The 16,368-nt window shown below is 49.8% G+C and overlaps 1 protein-coding gene across 1 annotated transcript; it reads left to right on the forward strand.

The window, feature by feature from the left end:
• Positions 1 to 383: 383 nt before the first annotated feature.
• On the forward strand, positions 384 to 14,589 carry DNAJC18 (DnaJ heat shock protein family (Hsp40) member C18). The gene is made up of 7 exons (XM_058848369.1): positions 384 to 500; positions 622 to 767; positions 2,068 to 2,253; positions 4,937 to 5,049; positions 6,773 to 6,882; positions 8,521 to 8,693; positions 12,130 to 14,589. The coding sequence occupies exons 1-7, from the start codon at positions 463 to 465 to the stop codon at positions 12,252 to 12,254; spliced, it is 891 nt and encodes a 296-aa protein (XP_058704352.1). The 5' UTR covers positions 384 to 462; the 3' UTR covers positions 12,255 to 14,589.
• The last annotated feature ends 1,779 nt before the right edge of the window (positions 14,590 to 16,368 follow it).

Here is a 16,368-nt window from a genome sequence, read left to right on the forward strand (position 1 = left end):
GCACTGGGCTGGTTCAGCTGCAGCAGAGGAGCTGAGGGCAGAGCTCAGGGAAGGAGGGAGCGGCTGCAGGGGGAGGTTTGGGATGGAGAGCAGGGAAAGGTTCTTCCCCCAGAGGCTCCCAGGGAATGGGCACGGCCCCGGGGCTGCCGGAGCTCCAGGAGCGTTTGGACAGGGATGCACAGGGGGATTGCTGGGGGGTCTGGGCAGGGCCAGGAGATGGACGGGGTGACCCTGGTGGATCTTTTCCTGCCCGGGACACTCCACGATTCCATGACATTCCACGATTCCATGACATTCCACAATTCCATGACCCCACGACCTCCCGCTCCCCTCAGAAACCCCTCATGACGTCACCGTCCTTCGCCGTGACGTCACTGCCCCGCCGGCCCCTCTCCCAGCAGCCCCCGCGCACAAGATGGCGGCGCGGGGCGGCGGGCGGTGAGCGAGGGGCGAGGGGCCGACATGACCTACACGGCCGAGCAGCTGGACGGGGTGCGGCGGTGAGCGGCAACGGGGGGCCCGCGGGAGCGCGGGGGGCGGCGGGGAGGCGGGGGGTGGAGCCCCGGGAAAGGCGGGGAGCGGGCCCGGGGCGGCCCGGGCTAACCCCGTGTGCGCCCTCAGGATCAAGCGGTGCCGGGATTACTACGAGATCCTGGGGGTGAGCAGGGACGCCGGCGAGGAGGAGCTGAAGCGGGCGTACCGCAAGCTGGCCCTCAAGTTCCACCCCGACAAGAACCGCGCGCCCGGAGCCACCGAGGCCTTCAAAGGTGAGGGGGCCCGGGGGACACCGTGAGGGGCAGCGGCGCCCACGGAGCCGGCCGGGGTTCCGGACACAGCAGCGTCCTCACAGAGCCCTGCTGCGGCTCGGAAGGGTTTGCATTTCTGTCTGCAAAATACCCGTCTCCCTTAGAAACCATGGGAAGTGCATCCCAGGTCTCATTCCCAGGTACTTCTGAAGAGCTGGAGAGACAGGACACAGGGAATGGCCTCTACGCTGGCAGAGGGCAGGGATGGATTGGATATTAGCAAGAAATTGTTCCCTGTGAGGGTGGGGAGGCCCTGGCACAGGGTGCCCAGAGAAGCTGCCCCTGGATCCCTGGGAATGTCCAAGGACAGCTTGGATGGGGCTTGGAGCAGCCTCGTCAAGTGGGAGCTGTCCCTGGTGATGGCAGGAGATTGGAATGAGGTGATCTTCATAGTTCCTTCCAACTCAAATCATTCTGGGATTCTGTGGTACTGAAGAAAGTTCAGAACTTGGAACTGACACTGCCCATGCAGGAGGGTTGGGTGTTTGTCATCAATAACTGCTCCTTGTCATGAATAAAATTTTATTTTTTATCATTATGTATGGAAGTATGAAATGGAATCCAGTGTGCTGTGTCTGGAGTTCTCAGTTATGCTGCAATGTTACTGTCTAAACTCATACATATTTCCCCTTTCCACGCAGCCCAGCACGAGGAAAGCAAGTGATTCATTCACAGTCTGTTAAAACAAGGAGCTTCTGGAGGGCTACTCTTTATTCATTTGTGTTTGGGTTGTATTTCTCTGTGAACTTGTTCTGTCAAAGATCAAAGAAGAAGATGAGGCAAACACTTCTGAGTGGTTGGATGTGAGGTGTGAAATAGATGTGCCACACAGATTCAGGAGCATCTCTGCCAGCAGGAAAAACCTGGGATGGCCCTGTGCATTTTAATTGGTCCCTGCAGTTATTAACTTCATATTAATTGTATGTGGGATATGGAGGTGCACTCGGACCAAACTTGCATTTGGCCTGAGCTGATAAAATGCTCCATTCTCACCCAATTTCTTGGCTGAACTCTCATGTCAGTTTTAGAAATATTTCAAGTCTCTGTACACACGGACACTTTTGTCTTATCCCCAACATCAGTGAGAGCAGGAAGTGGTTTCCATCACAGGTAATGCCAGAGCTGTTACGTGCCTTTTGTCAAAGTAGCTCAGTCTTCGGTCAAGCACATATTCCTTGGGCTTCTTTGGGCTTTTTTTTCTGCTCCACTTAGAAAAGTGTGAGCTCTGGGAATATAACACTGGTTTTAATTCCCTCTCCAGCAATAGGCAATGCTTTTGCAGTTCTGAGCAACCCTGAGAAACGGCTCCGCTACGATGAACTCGGGAGCAACCACGAGCACGCCAGCGCTGGCCAGGCCAGGCACTACAGTTACTACACAGAATTTGAAGCAGACATCACACCAGAAGAAATATTCAATGTGTTTTTTGGTGGGCACTTCCCTACAGGTCAGTACCTGTCTGAGTGGTTTCAAAGGGCAGTGGACTGACCAACCCTGAGGGAACAGCTGGAGCTGGGCCAGGGACGGCTCAGTTTTGGGAGAAGTTCCTTCCCTCAGAGGTGCTGGCACTGCCCAGGCTCCCCAGGGAATGGGCACAGCCCCGAGGCTGCCGGAGCTCCTGGAGTGTTTGGACAGCACTGCCAGGGATGCCCAAGGGGGATTTCTGGGGGGTCTGGGCAGGGACAGGGGCTGGGTGATCCCTGGGAGTCCCTTCCAACTCAGCATATTCTGTGATTCTATGGATCATGAGGAAGTTCAGCTTCCCTTGGGACTGCCCAGGGAGTTGATGATACATCAGAGAGGAGCAGAAGCCTTTTCACATTTGATTTCTGCCTTTCTTTTATTCCCTCCATCATCTGAAGCCAGTAATGGTATAGAAGGTAAAATAGGGTGTGAATGGGAATGGATCATCAAACGGATGATTTTGGTGATGGCTGGACTCAGTGACCTCAGAGGTCTTTTCCAGCATGAACAATTCCATGACTGGCTGTACTTGAGGCACCTGACAGCATTCCAGGCCAGCATGGCCCAGCTCCTGGAGCTGTGATCTCAGGGGAAGCAGGAGCTCCTGTGCTGTACAGGAGCCTGTGCTGTAGTGAAATGACAGCCTGGGAGCTCAGCAAGTGCTGCCTGCCAGGAGAGGAGCCAGGATCCAGGGACGTGCAGGATCAGGGACACAGCAGTGGAGCTGCACCTGGAGTAGCTCCGTGCATGTCTCAGCCCAGCCTTGGCACTTGGATTTGTAGGAAAAACAGGTCCTGCAAGATCAGTGGATTAAAAGGAAATCTGAAAGGTGTGAGGACTTCAAGGGCCTTCCTGGCAGCATCTGAGGAATTGCTTTAGCACTCCTGGGAACTTTTCACCTCCAAGGTGTCACAAAAAGTGAGGTACACACCAGTTACTACAGCCTGAAGACACCCAGACAAGTTCTACCTGAACCCTGTTGTGAATCTTGCAGCTAAGGGAGTAAGACTTGCACCAGTGGATATGCAAAGCCAACCCCAGCATGGTGTAATTCCAGCTGGAGTCTGCAAGCTTTCCATCTCTGCCTGTGCAAGGAATTGCACCTGGATGTGCCCTTTGTGGGGTATCACCCTCATGGCATGGGCCTGTGGGGAACAGGAATTCTTGGAGTTGAGGACAGGAAACTGAGGAGCTGTGGGAGGAGTTTGGCTACTGGGCAAGGCAGGTTTATCAGGGAGACGGGCATGAAGGAGAAAATAGGAATTTTTAGCAAAGCAGGAAAAAGAAAAAATACAATTTTGTTGTAGTGGATGTTGGTAGTAAACAAGAGTTTCCTCACTGGGCTTTTGAAGGCAGGTTTATGGCTTTGCTTTTACTGAGTAGTTTTCCTCTATGGATATTCCATGCAAAAATAGTTAAATTTAAAATGTTAAATGTGATTAAACTCAAAGCAGACTCCACATGGCAGAGTGTTGCAGTTGTAATGAAGAGAGGCTACAAGTTCTTCTTCTCATAAAAAATAAATGCACATGGAACAAAAGAAACTGCTGTCAGAAATTCTTGCAGAAACTTAAAATTTGGGAAAAGTTTTTTCTGGGCATCCCTATAAAAGCCATTCTTCTTTTCCCACACTGGCTGCTTCTTTTCACAGCTTGATAAAATCCTATCTGAGCAATGTTGAAGGGTAGAAATAAACTTTCTTTTTTTCCCCAAAAGAAACTTTCCTCCTTGGAGCCAGCCTGGCGTGGCTCACTGTTGGAGCTCTGACTGCACACATGCCTAGAGCTTGGAAAATCTTTGAACAAGCAGTGGAACAGAGGTTTTGACACAAAAGCAGAGGTCACCTTTGCCCAGGTTTCTTGCAGAATTCTTTGGGAAACTCAAAAAAAAAAAAAAGGACAGGATAAGAGTATAAAATAATGTGACATCTTTCCCAGGGCTTAAAAATAGTTTTGCGTTTCTGTTGTGATGATAAGCCACAGATTTCAATTCTCTAACACAAAGACATTCTGAATTTCAAAAGAGGAAAGCACAGCTATTATTGAGATATTCATATGGTGATAAAATCAGATCCTGAGCTTCAAATTGAAGCAGCAAATGCAATTCTTCCTTCATTTTAGATTTTTTAAAAATAAATCAACTGCATTCTGTGTGCAGGAAAGAAAATCCTGAATTGTTCTCCTTTTTTTACTCTTTTTAAAATCTCTTTCTTTATTATAAAATAATTAAGTGAAATTATTAATGGCTTGAAGGCAGAGGAATTGGAAATGAGGGTAGAATACTACATTCAGTAATTATGGGAGACCATAATTCACAGCCCGAGCCTGGTGAAGCAAATTCATTTTCCTGCCACAGCCTTGCAAGTGAGTGTGACAAGAACAGCATTAAAATATGAGATACAATCATAAAAATCAGAACATGTTTCTGCAGCTTGATTTAAATTAAGATGGATTGGAGCACACTACAATTTCTCTGGTAGGCTTTTTGGAATAACGTCGTGGTGGTGGTGTTTAATTCTGAGGTGGTGTGTGCTTTTTACTCTCTGATCTCCCAGCTGTAATTCAGGCTGTGGAGTATAAACCTGGATGATTTCAGTAGGAACTGAGGAATGCAGGTGAGCACCAGCAACTGGGTGAAACATGAGTCTGTCCTGGTTTCTTTTGCAGGGAATATCCACATGTTCTCCAACGTAGGCAGAGATGCTCACTATTACCCACGGAGGCACCGGGCCGAGAGGGCGTGGACACAGGAGCCAGAGGAGGAGGAGCACAGGCCACAGGTCAGGAGGAGAGATCTCCTCAGCTTAAATATTTAAACATCTCAGCAGGGCAAGGGATCCTCTTCCAAAGCCAGGCAAAAGCCTCCCATGCTTGAGTGCTCAGTGTTTATCCTCAAGGGCTGCAGCCACAGTGGGTGTTTTCTTTGTCATTGGATTGGCTTTTATTAATCACTGCTGTAAAAATCCTTTGTATTTATAGCATCTCAGGCCCTCCAGTTTCTGTCACTGAGGGTTTTGCTGCTTCTTGCTTTTTGCGAGCTCCCGTGCTTGGTAATGCAACAGCAGTTAGTCCAAATGGGAACTGGTGATGGATGTGGAAGCAGTGCCTTGTCCTCAAGGTGTATTTAATCCTTCAATAAATGAGCACCCAGGGGCTGCACAGGCCTTTTCCAGCTGGGGACAGGATGGGCTTAGGACACATTTCTGCCAGCTGAGGCACAAGGTGTCCTTTGTTGTCAGTGCACATACACACCTGCCACCTGCCTTAGCAAGATCTTCCTCTGGAGACAGTCTGTTAACCTCCAGGGATCATTCTCCAAGGAGGATGAGATTTTCCTTGTGAGTCTCAGGCTCAGAAAAAAAAAAACTGGTACAGCTGACAGACAGCTAAGCTGGGGGAAGTGAATCCAGCCCCTCACTTCAGGAAAGTGAAGCCCCCCCCACCCCCAACGGGCTGGAGCATTGCCAGGGAAGGGAACAGAGCTGGGAAAGGTCTGGAGAATTCCTGAGGGAGCTGGGAAAGGGACTCAGCCTGGAGAAAAGGAGGCTCAGGGGGCCCTTCTGGCTCTGCACAAGTCCCTGCCAGGAGGGGACAGCCAGGGGATCGGGCTCTGCTGCCAGGGAACAGGGACAGGAGGAGAGGGAATGGCCTCAGGCTGGGCCAGGGGAGGCTCAGGGTGGACAGCAGCAGGAATTTCCCCATGGAAAGGGAGCTCAGGGATTTGAACTGCCCAGGGAGGTTTGGAGTGCCCATCCCTGGAGGTGTCCCAGGAAGGGCTGGAGGTGGCACTGACACAGCTGGGACTCAATGGGCTGGGAGGAATTTTCCAGTTTCTGATCCTGAGATCTGTGAATCCCACCTACTACTGCATAAGGAATCCTTGTTGCTATCCCAGGGCAGAGGCCAAAGCCTACATAGCTGCATATGATATTTTCCTCTGCATAAGAAAAGACATTTTAGAAGCCAGTTTGGAAAGAAATGGAAGAGCAGAAGGAAAGATCAGTGTTTTCTCTTTGATAGTGTTTCCACTCTTTTGTTCGGCTAAATTAATCCAAACAAAAGCCCCAGTGCTTGCATCCTGTCTGAAGTTACACTTCATGGGAGCTCTTAACCCTTTACTGCTTGAGCAGAGGCTGAGATCTTTACAATGGAGAGCAAATTCAGAGGGTGCAGGAAAGCCACAGGCACACGGGAATTGCAGGGTGTTCCTGCGGGCTGGATTGGACACTGACAGGTACAATAGTGCCATGGGCACTGTGAAGGAAGGGGCAGAGTAAAAGATAATGGAAAGAAAATGGTGTTCAGGAGTGTTCTGATATTATTAATTAAGGTTGTTTAGAAATTACAGTGTCATGCCTCTCAAAATCCCTAAGTACTTTCTCATTTTTCCTCAAAGTTTACATGTAACGTGTTGTAGATCTGTGATTGATAGCCTGGCTTCTGTGAACAGATGCCTTTTACCATCTCTGTATTTTCTTGACTGCTAATCCTTGTACTTTTCAGAATTCATACTCTGCATTTATCCAGCTGATGCCAGTTTTCATCATTATAATAGTGTCAGTTATAACCCAGTTGATGGCCACCAACCCACCCTACAGCTTATTCTACAAATCGTAAGTCCTTTAAAACCACATTTTGCTGCTGTTGCTGCTTGCTGTATGGAGGCAGATGGAAGTTGGGTTTGATAGCAAAATGCACGTTGATGTTTTGCTCTTTATAGAAAATGTTACCAGTTTGTAAATAAGGAAATAGCAACAGCCTGCACTGGTGAGTTGTGAGCACTGTGAAGTTACCTGTGGGGAGCTTTAGTGCACAGGGTGCTGAACTGAGAGGGTCAGAAACCTTCCTCAGCTGGCATGGAATGGTTTTGTACAGTGATACAGGATGGGGAGTGTGGATGTAGATCAGCCTCTGATCTGACCAGCCCCCAGAATCTGTGGACCAACCCCTGAGGTTCCTCTGGAAAGCAGCTAAAAAATGAAACCTGTGGTTTGCAGTATAAATCCAAATCTTTTCTGGAGGATGAATTCCACTGGAAGCTCAACAAATCATTAAAGCCTTGAAATGCCTTGGTTTAACCTCTCTAGAGAAACAGGGCCCTGGGGGCTGGTGGGCTCTGGGAGCTGAAGAACCCCACCAGAGCTGCTGTACTGGGCCAGAGGAAAACCCACGTGCTGTTCTCAGCATCCTGGGCTGGAGGAGGGAAAGAGCTGAGCTGGGCTGGCCCTTACTGAGAGAGGAGTGGGATTGGCAGGTTTGGAGCAACCAGCAGAGTGCTCCAAACTGTCCCCTTGTTCCCTTCTAGGAGGAAAACTGCTCAGGTCCAGCTTTCCCCTCCTCTCCTCTGTCACAGCAGCCCAACACCCTCATTGTTTTACCACACAATGTCAGTGTGAGGCCCTCAGAAAAGAACAGGAGGGTGGATGTTTTTAGGTTTGTTTTTTTTTTTTCTAGAGAGTGTTTTTTGCTATCTGCCAGTCCCATGTGAAACCTCCCACGCTGCCCCCACAGCAGCTGAGATACTTTTCTTCACTACCTCCCCTTCTGCTGGTGATGGGAGATAGGCCTGAGCCTGGTTCAGTTAGGCTGTTCAGCTAAATCATAGCCTTAAAACAGCCTAAAAACTAAAAGAAATTGGGGACACCTCTGAGACACAGGGAAGGAGAAGAGGAGTCCAGGAAAAAGGAGCAAACAGGACTCCTGTGAGTCGAGTATAACCTTTGTGTTTTGGCTGCCTGCCTCTCTCTGTGGGCAGTGATTCAAGCAGAGGCCTTGGATACCTTTGCTCAAACAAGGAAATTCACTCCATGACTGTGGTTTAACCCAGTCACTGTGTCAGAGGGGCTGATTCTTCCTACAGTGTATTTTCCAGCCTGTTCCATGCTTTGCTTACTGATGATTTTAAAACCCTGACGAAAAGTATAACTAGAATCTCCCCTAAATTCCATTAAAGAATCCAAAAAATGGGAAAATCCAGATCCAACTGCATTGTGCCCTAAGTTTTTATAAACTCTGGGATATTTTCCTATGGTTGCAGCGAGAGGGTGGATTCTGTTTGTACTGCACAGCTTGCTGTCCCTGAAACTGTAATTTCCTGACTGGATGGTTGAGGGAGCCATAATCCTACAGAAATGAGCTGTAGAAACTGCTGTAAATATTTTCCTCTGGAAATGCTAATATGGAGAAATAACTCTTGATTTCTTGAGGTCTGAACTGCTGAAACATCTGATTTCTCCCTGCTGCTCCCACAGGTCCATAGGCCACGTTGTCAGCAGAGAAACAGAGAACTTGCAGGTGCCTTATTATGTTGATAAAAACTTTGAAAAGAATTATCAAGGAGCAGAACTTCAAGAGCTTGAGAAAACAGTTGAGAAAGATTACATAGACTATATTCAGACCAGCTGCTGGAAGGAGAAACAGCAAAGTAAGTTATTTCTGTCCCAAGGGTGTTTCAGGGGCTGGGGGGTGGTTGTGCTTCACAAAGCTCTGCTGTTTTTAGCCTCAGTTTCCAATCCTTGTAACATCTCAGCCTTGCACTGGCTTAAGGTGTCTCACATCTACTCTTTACACTGAATTTGCTGTTCTTGAGATCTGTCAAAATCCATTTTAGGTGATTCTGAGATGAGTGGAAAGTAGACTTCACCATTTGAGACACTTTTTTCCGCTCAGGTTTTATGCTTGAATAACCCGTAGTGATGTTTTAAACATACAACCCACCACATTTATCTAGCCCTGACAGATTGCTAGGCTGGAAAAGATCTTGAAACATCACCTCTTCCATGTTTCCTTTGCTGGAGCAGAATCAGTTTTGCTTTGACTGGCTCCACAAGAAGTTTCTGTAACTTTTTCCTTAAAATTTATCCAGGAGAGTCCAGAGCATGTCCAGGTGCTCTTGGCTCCCTTGCAGTGGGCTGTGTTCCTGGTATCAGTTTTCAGGGCATGCTTCTGTGGTTTGGGTGTTATTTGCATTTTCTATCTTTAGCTGAGTTGGAGATCGTGTTTTTCACCATTTTCAAGCCTTTCAAAAACAAGAATTGAATGCAGAAAGGGAGAACACAGATGTGAGCATTCAAAATCGTTATTCTCACTCAGCCCAGAGTGGATCAGTGGCACAAACAAAAGGCATGTTAACCCCATATTTCATTGCTTGTTAATTGCTACTAATCTGGTTCATTAAAGAGACAGCAAATTCCTGCTGCTTGCAGAATGGTAAGAAATAACAAATCAAATCACAAGGAGTGACTTAAGCTGGGATGTTGTGACTGGTTTTATTCACTGATTTTATTCAGTTTAAGAACTCATCACCTTCAAATGAGTCAACAGCGAGTAGTGCTGTGTGTAAAGGAAGCTGGAACAAGTTGTGTCTGTGTGAATGTTCTGCTTTCACACACTGGTGGGGGTTTTAAATTGCTCTGTGCAGAGCAGTCAGCACACTGCTAAAAAGTACCTCTGCACTTGTTTTCAGTTTCTTTACCAATTTATCTAAAGAAGACTCATTTAAACCTAAAGGAGAGCTAACAATAGTGTTGTGACTCCAGGCTCTTTGCAGGTATTTGATGGGAAGGCTTGTTCTGGCTTATTTGGCATGGAAGTTACCAATCCTGCTTCTAAAGAGAAATTAAAAGATGTAGGCTCTGAAATTAAAAAGGGAAAGAACATGTATTATGAGACCATAAAAATCCTTAAGTTTTTGGTGTGTTTGATTTGTGAACTTTTGAGTATTTGTGGCTGGCAGGAGCAGCTTCCAGGGATAATGTGGATGTTCATACTCATAAATGTAGGCTTGTTAAAGGGGAGATTTTATTTCTTACAGAAAAATTCCTTTGACCTTGTGCAACTGAATGTTTTCACAGAGAGCTGGAGCAGAGGAGAGCCCAGCCCCAAAGAGGGGACAGGGTTTGTGAGTCCTAGAGAGGCCAGGAGTCAGAGAGGGGAGATGATCCAGCCTGGAATGCCAAGTGCCTGCCAAGCTCCTCCAGAGCTTTGTACACTCAGGGGTTGTGTTAGTCAGCAGCTGCAAATACATTTACAACAGCCACAGTTAGCACAGCCTGAGGCCACTGCTGTCATTAAAAACTCCCCATTTTCAGAGTGCTTCCCATCCAGGCCATAGCTGAGACTGGGCTGACCTTAGGACAGTCATGTTTGTAAAAATAAACTCTGAATACAGGATGGAGTGCTGGGGAAAAGTTCTGCAGATGCTGAGGCAGTTCTTAGTCAGCTGTTGCTGCACAGTGTTGGTCCTTTAATCCTTGCTGAAGTGTTGGATTTGGTGTGAGGAGTTTTTCATCAGTTGAATGTCTATTTATAGAACATTTGTTGTGTTTACTGAGGGCACGTTTCCCTTGAGCACCAGCAAAACAGACAGAGATGAGTAGTTCAGGAGCAGTTCAGGTTTTAAAGTCCTTGATTGTAACACTTGAAAAGCGTTACCTGGTGTCCAGCAACCTTCAGGAAAAGGTTTAAAATAATGGATTGGTTGCACATTGTTCAGCCAGTTTTACAGTGCTGCACCAGACTCCTCAGCAGAGCAGTGTGTGCAGGCTGGGTGTGCTGTGGGTTTGGGTCTCCTGACATCTGTGGCACAGTTAAGTTCAAAAAGCACATCCCAGGTTTTACAGGAGATGGTTCAGCTGGGATGGCTCTGTTGTAAACTGAGGCTGCAGAGAGCTCAGGGTCACAAAGAGGCAACTGAAAACCGAATCAGGATAAGTATCACAGGATCATGGAATGGTTTGGGTTGGAAAGGGCCTTAAAGCTCATCCAGTTCCACCCCCTGCCATGGCAGGGACACCTCCCACCATCCCAGGGTGCTCCAAACCCTGTCCAGCCTGGCCTTGGACACTGCCAGGGATCCAGGGGCAGCCCCAGCTGCTCTGGGCACCCTGTGCCAGGGCCTCACCATCCTCACAGGGAGGAATTTCCTCTGTATATCCAATGTAAATACAGTTGGAATTCAGAACCTCCTTGAAGAAAAGGCTTCAAAGGAACTACTCTGTAAAGATTGAAACCCACAAGGAGCAAATGTGATGGAATGCTGTCAAAAGTGCAGGGAATAATTTTCCCCAGTTGAATAAGTGTAAACTGAGATTCTCCACTGCACAACTCCAGGGACTCTGGGCTCAGGGACAATTACCTGAGCCTGGCTTTTGCTGGAGGCTTGACAAGGCTGTGCCCAGCACTGCTTGAGTGGCATTTTGGTTATAAACCTGTAAATGGGTTCTTGCTCTAAAATGAACTGTTCCTGCCTGTCAGTTTGTGAAGTTTTCAGTGAGTGGGAGGAGGGTTAAATAGCTTTAAATTTCAGTGGGACAGGGACAGAGGACGTAAGGCATGAAAGGATCTATTGAAGTTCTTTTCACTCTGAATAATTTTGTAAAATGAGGGGCTTGTAAGGTGTATAAAAGCTCTTTGAAAAATTGAGTGTCATCAGGTAGCCTGTGCTTATGGAGATGTTGACCTTTTCAGAAGTAAATTACTGCTGTTCTCCTTGGTGCATCTAATCCTGCAGCCAAATTACTCTGCAGGGAGAAACCTATATTAAGACTCCCTCAGCTAATCAGCAAAAGAAACTTCTCTGAATTACTAGGAGGAAATAATTTAAACAATGGGATTATTTCTGTTTTATGTGGCTTTTGAGAAGAAGGGGAACAAAATGCAATGTACATTTGAGATTGTTAATGAAAGGGCAGGGAGGCCTTTCAGACGAGTCCCTTGGGTAGCTGTTCACCTCACTGGCTCAATACCCACCAAAATTAAAATTTACAAGTGCCACAAGGATAACAAAGCACTTAGAAACAGTTCTTTAAAGGAGCTCAGGGCTTCATCCTAATACATCTTTTTTTTTTTTCATCTTTCAGAGTCTGATTTGTCAAATTTGGCCAAGCTCTACAGAGATGAGCGGTTAAAACAGAAAGCAGAGTCCCTGAAACTTGAGCACTGTGAGAAGCTCTCCAGTCTGATTGGGATGCACAAAGGGGGCTGACCAGGAGGCACACGTCCCATACTTTTATTTATTGCTGTTTTAACTTTTGTTTTTATTTTCCTTCATGTGAAAAGGGAAGGAGTCTGTTGTAAAGAGTCTGGATATTGGAGTCCCTCTGCAGGCGGTGCAGAGAGGGGCCAGCAGGAGCTGCAGCACTGCTGTTTGCTGTAATATATTCTGTACATTAGATTTGGTTCCAAGGACCAGTGGCACTTTGTAAATTCATTCCCCAGGACACGCTCTGCGTTTGAACCCCGTCTGCCTGGGTGGTGTGTCTGCCATCCAGGCTGTGTGTGCTTCCCAGGAGAGCAGGCTCCTCTCGGCTTCCCGTGTTTCCTACGGACCTGCAGCTCCCTGCATCCCCGGACAGCGCCGTGCTGGGGCTGGGGCCACCTCCCCCTGTCCCTCCAGGCTGTGCCACAGAGCTGGGCTGCTTCCAGTGCACGAGGATGCTGAGCCCCTGAGCACATTCCCAGCTCTTCTGCTGTCCCAGGGATCGTGTGCTGCTCCAAGGGAGGGCTGTGCCCATCCTGACACCAGCACCGGAGCCTGGGAATTGCACAGATTCCAGTGTCTGCCCGACTGTTGGGAAGGCAGAGCTGTGGTCATTCCCTCGTCTGTTTGCAGTGGCATATCTTAAAGCTGGCTATTCCATTTTGGTTTTGATCTGCTCTTCCAGAGCCCTGCTTTTTCCGGTACAGTTCTCATGTAGCATATTTTTACTCTGTTGAGCAGCTATGAATGTTTTACTGTAGACATGATATTGTAAAGAAAAAAGATCCATGTGGCAATGTCCTGGTTTTTCTTGATCCTCCTTTACACAGCTAGGCCTTGAAGGGTAGGTTGGTGCTGGATTGTCCTCGTGAGCAGCAGACCAGTGTTAGACCAGTGTTGCTCCAGTTGAGCACCGTGAACTCCCTGAGGCAGTCTGGTGTGTGCCCTGCATGGAATGGGCTGCTCTTCCAGGGAATTCCTGCCCAGTGTGGGGGCTCACACACTGCTCCCCTCTGACCCTGGGAATGGGAGTCAGCCACACCTGAGCAAGGTTCTGCTGTTGCCACATGCCTGAAACTCAAGTCACACAGGATGAACAGGTGGCCTTGGCTGAAACCTGGACAGAAAATGCTCAAAAGCTTGGGAAACGCCAGAATTAAACCTGCCTTTAAAGCTCAGGCTGTCTGTGTGCTGGGCACTGGTGCAGTGGTGTAGGAGTCCCACTGGATGGAGCTGGGAGTGTTGGGATCGCAGTGCATCCCCTCCATGTCCCTGTCCCATCTGTACAGTCGTGGGAGGTTTAGCAGGAAAGAAAGCTGGAAAAAAACCTTTTCTGGGGTCTGCACAAGAGTGAGGGGTTGGTTTGAGACCTGGTGCTTCTGCACACAAGCCTTAAACATCCCGGCTGGGAGCAGAACATTCCAGGTACAGCAACAGTGCTGTGATGGGATGTCATAAAAAGGAAAAAAACCAACATACTCTCTAAATTACATTTTTATGCCTCATTTGTAGGAAATCTTGTAGGAACATGGGGAAGTTGAGTAGGAAATTTTGGGGCCCAGTGAAAAGGGCATTTTGAGGGGGTTGGTGTGCTGGAGTTTAAGGGCAAGAATGGGTGATGATTCCAGGCTGGTGGCTGGCAGAGCAGGCAGCCTTAATTCTGGTATTTCCCACTTTTGAGCACACGACTGTGTACAAAAAGCGAAAATAATATTGCTTTTTATATATTAAATAGCTTGTAGAATATATTAGAAATCTATTAAAGTGGTTGGACTGCGTTGCAGGGTTGGGATCTTCCCTGTCATTCTCGTGTGACTGTAGAGGGACATGGGTAGGGAGACCAAATCCAGCGACTTCCCGGACTCACAGTGTCCTGCACAGAGCTTGAACTCCTCCATAGCGTTTTGCACTGAAATCAGATTGTATCTTTCATCCAAAGATCTCGAGTACTCGATGGAGACCTCCTGTGGGAAGCACAATCAGCTAGGAAATGCAGGAGGGAGGTGAAAACATCCCCAAAAGCAATAAGTGTTTTGTTCCTATCCAGGGTCAGGGTGCTGGGCCCGGTGTGTGCTGTGAGGGAGGGCGTGTGGCTTGGGACCCATGAGGTGACAAACGGGACGAGTTGTGTTTGTTCGGTGCTCCACAGGGAAAAGGAGAATCCTCCGGAGCTCCTGATGTGGAAATGCATCGCTGTCCTTCTCCAAAAGGTACTTGGGATTCTCCCTTGTGGGGCTCTGACGGGAGGAGAGGGTGTTCCAGGGTGCACCAAGCGCTTGAACATGAGTTTGTGTGTGTGTATATATATTTATTTATTTTTAAATTAAAGACGTGACATCGCTGTGCCTGTCCGTGGTGGTCCGAGCCTGGCGCCGGGAGGGTTGACGGGGATGGGTCTGGGAGGAGGAGGAGGAGGAGGAGGCCATTTGCCGCGGGGTGCGGGACATGGCCGAGGCCTTGGGTTCGGGACTGGGATCGGGATCGGGGCTGGGATCGGGATCGGAATCGGGGCTGGGATCGGGCTCAGGGCTGGGATCGGGCTCAGGGCTGGGATCGGGATCGGGGCTGGGATCGGGATCAGGGCTGGGGCTGGGATCGGGATCGGGGCTGGGATCGGGGACTGAGCCGTCCCCTCCGTGTGAGGGGCGGGAGGGTCCGTGTGGGCGGGGCCTCCCCATGGGCGGGGCCTGTGTTCCCGCCTCCATGATGGGGCGGGGCCTGGGCGGGCCTTCACGTGACGTGGGACCCATCGGGAACGGGACTGGGAATGGGACCGAGGGATGGAAATGGGACCGAGGGATGGGAATGGGACACGGGACTGGGAATGGGACAGGGGACTGGGAACGGGACACGGGACTGGGAATGGGACACGGGAGTGGGAATGGGACACGGGAGTGGGAATGGGACCAAGGGATGGGAATGGGACACGGGACTGGGAACGGGACACGGGACTGGGAACAGAAGAGGGAATGAGGCAAGGGGCTGCGAACGGAGTTTGGAACGGGACAGGTGCTGGGAACGGAGCGGGGAGAAGGACAAGGAACGGGGCAGGTGCAAGAGCAGAGGTTTGGGAACGGAGCAGGGCACTGGGAACGGGCTTGGAACAGGATAGGGATCTGGCAGTGGGGCTGGGAACGGGATAGGGGGCTGAAAATGGGGCTTGGAAGAGGACAGGGGGCTGGGAGCGGGGCTGGCCCCTGACACCCTCCTGCCGCGCCGTGTCCCAGCCCGGCCCCGCTCTCTGGCCCGTGGCTCGGGGGGCACAGCCCCGGCACGGGGGAGGCGGGTGGGTGCCTCTGTCCCAGCACCCTGGGGTGTCCCGGGGCCTGAGCTCGCAGGGGCTGCTGAGAACCCTCCTGAACCCCAGAGGCAGCTCTGAAAGCCCCTGCCAAGCTGGGCCGGTGTTTCCTGCTCCTCCGGAGTTGCAAAAAGTAGCTCCAGCGTGGGAGAGGCACATCCTGCTTTCGGCAGCTACCAGCAGCCTTTCTCCTCCTCCTCATCCTCCTCGCTGCCCGTGCCAGGCTTGCCAGCGCTGAGGTGAGCACGCACCGAGCTGGCTCGAAATCCAGGTTAATAAGCAAATGCAGTGGTGAGGCTGCAGGCAGTATCACGCTGGCTTAAACATAAATCAGTGTTTAATTAGCAAGTCTGGCTCAGCCGGGGTCCGCGCGTTGTTCTGTAACGTGTTTGTGCCCCACGGGCTGCTCCCACGCACAGCCCAGCCTGCTCTGGCTGCTGGGAGATGCTGGTTGGCTTTCATCTGGCCCGAGGAGCTCTCTCCATGGCCTCCACACTGAGGGACAAACCCAGGAGCAGCAGGAGGAGGTGCAGGTGCTGCAGCATGGCCTGGCTTGGCGGGCTGGTGGCAGCCAGGGCAGTGCCAGCAATGTCCAGCCGGTTCTGCTGCCATCCCACAGCACCCCCAGACGGGTTGTTCATGGCATCCTTGGGATCACAGGGTCACAGACTGGTGTGGGTTGGAAAGATCCCCAAAGACCACCCCCCATGGGCAGGAACACCTTCCACTACCCCAGGCTGCTCCAGCCTGGCCTTGGGCACTTGCAGGGATCCAGGGGCAGCCACAGGTGCTCTCGGCACCCTGTGCCAGGGCCTCAGTGTC

The sequence above is a fragment of the Poecile atricapillus genome, chromosome 13 (genome assembly GCF_030490865.1).
Source record: "Poecile atricapillus isolate bPoeAtr1 chromosome 13, bPoeAtr1.hap1, whole genome shotgun sequence".
Taxonomy (NCBI): Eukaryota; Metazoa; Chordata; class Aves; order Passeriformes; family Paridae; genus Poecile; species Poecile atricapillus.

Coding starts and splice junctions, on each gene's coding strand:
- DNAJC18 (XM_058848369.1), top strand. CDS start 463: ATGACCTACACGGCCGAGCAGCTGGACGGGGTGCGGCG. Junction 501..621: donor CAGCTGGACGGGGTGCGGCG/GTGAGCGGCAAC, acceptor GTGCGCCCTCAG/GATCAAGCGGTGCCGGGATT. Junction 5,050..6,772: donor AGGAGGAGCACAGGCCACAG/GTCAGGAGGAGA, acceptor TGTACTTTTCAG/AATTCATACTCTGCATTTAT.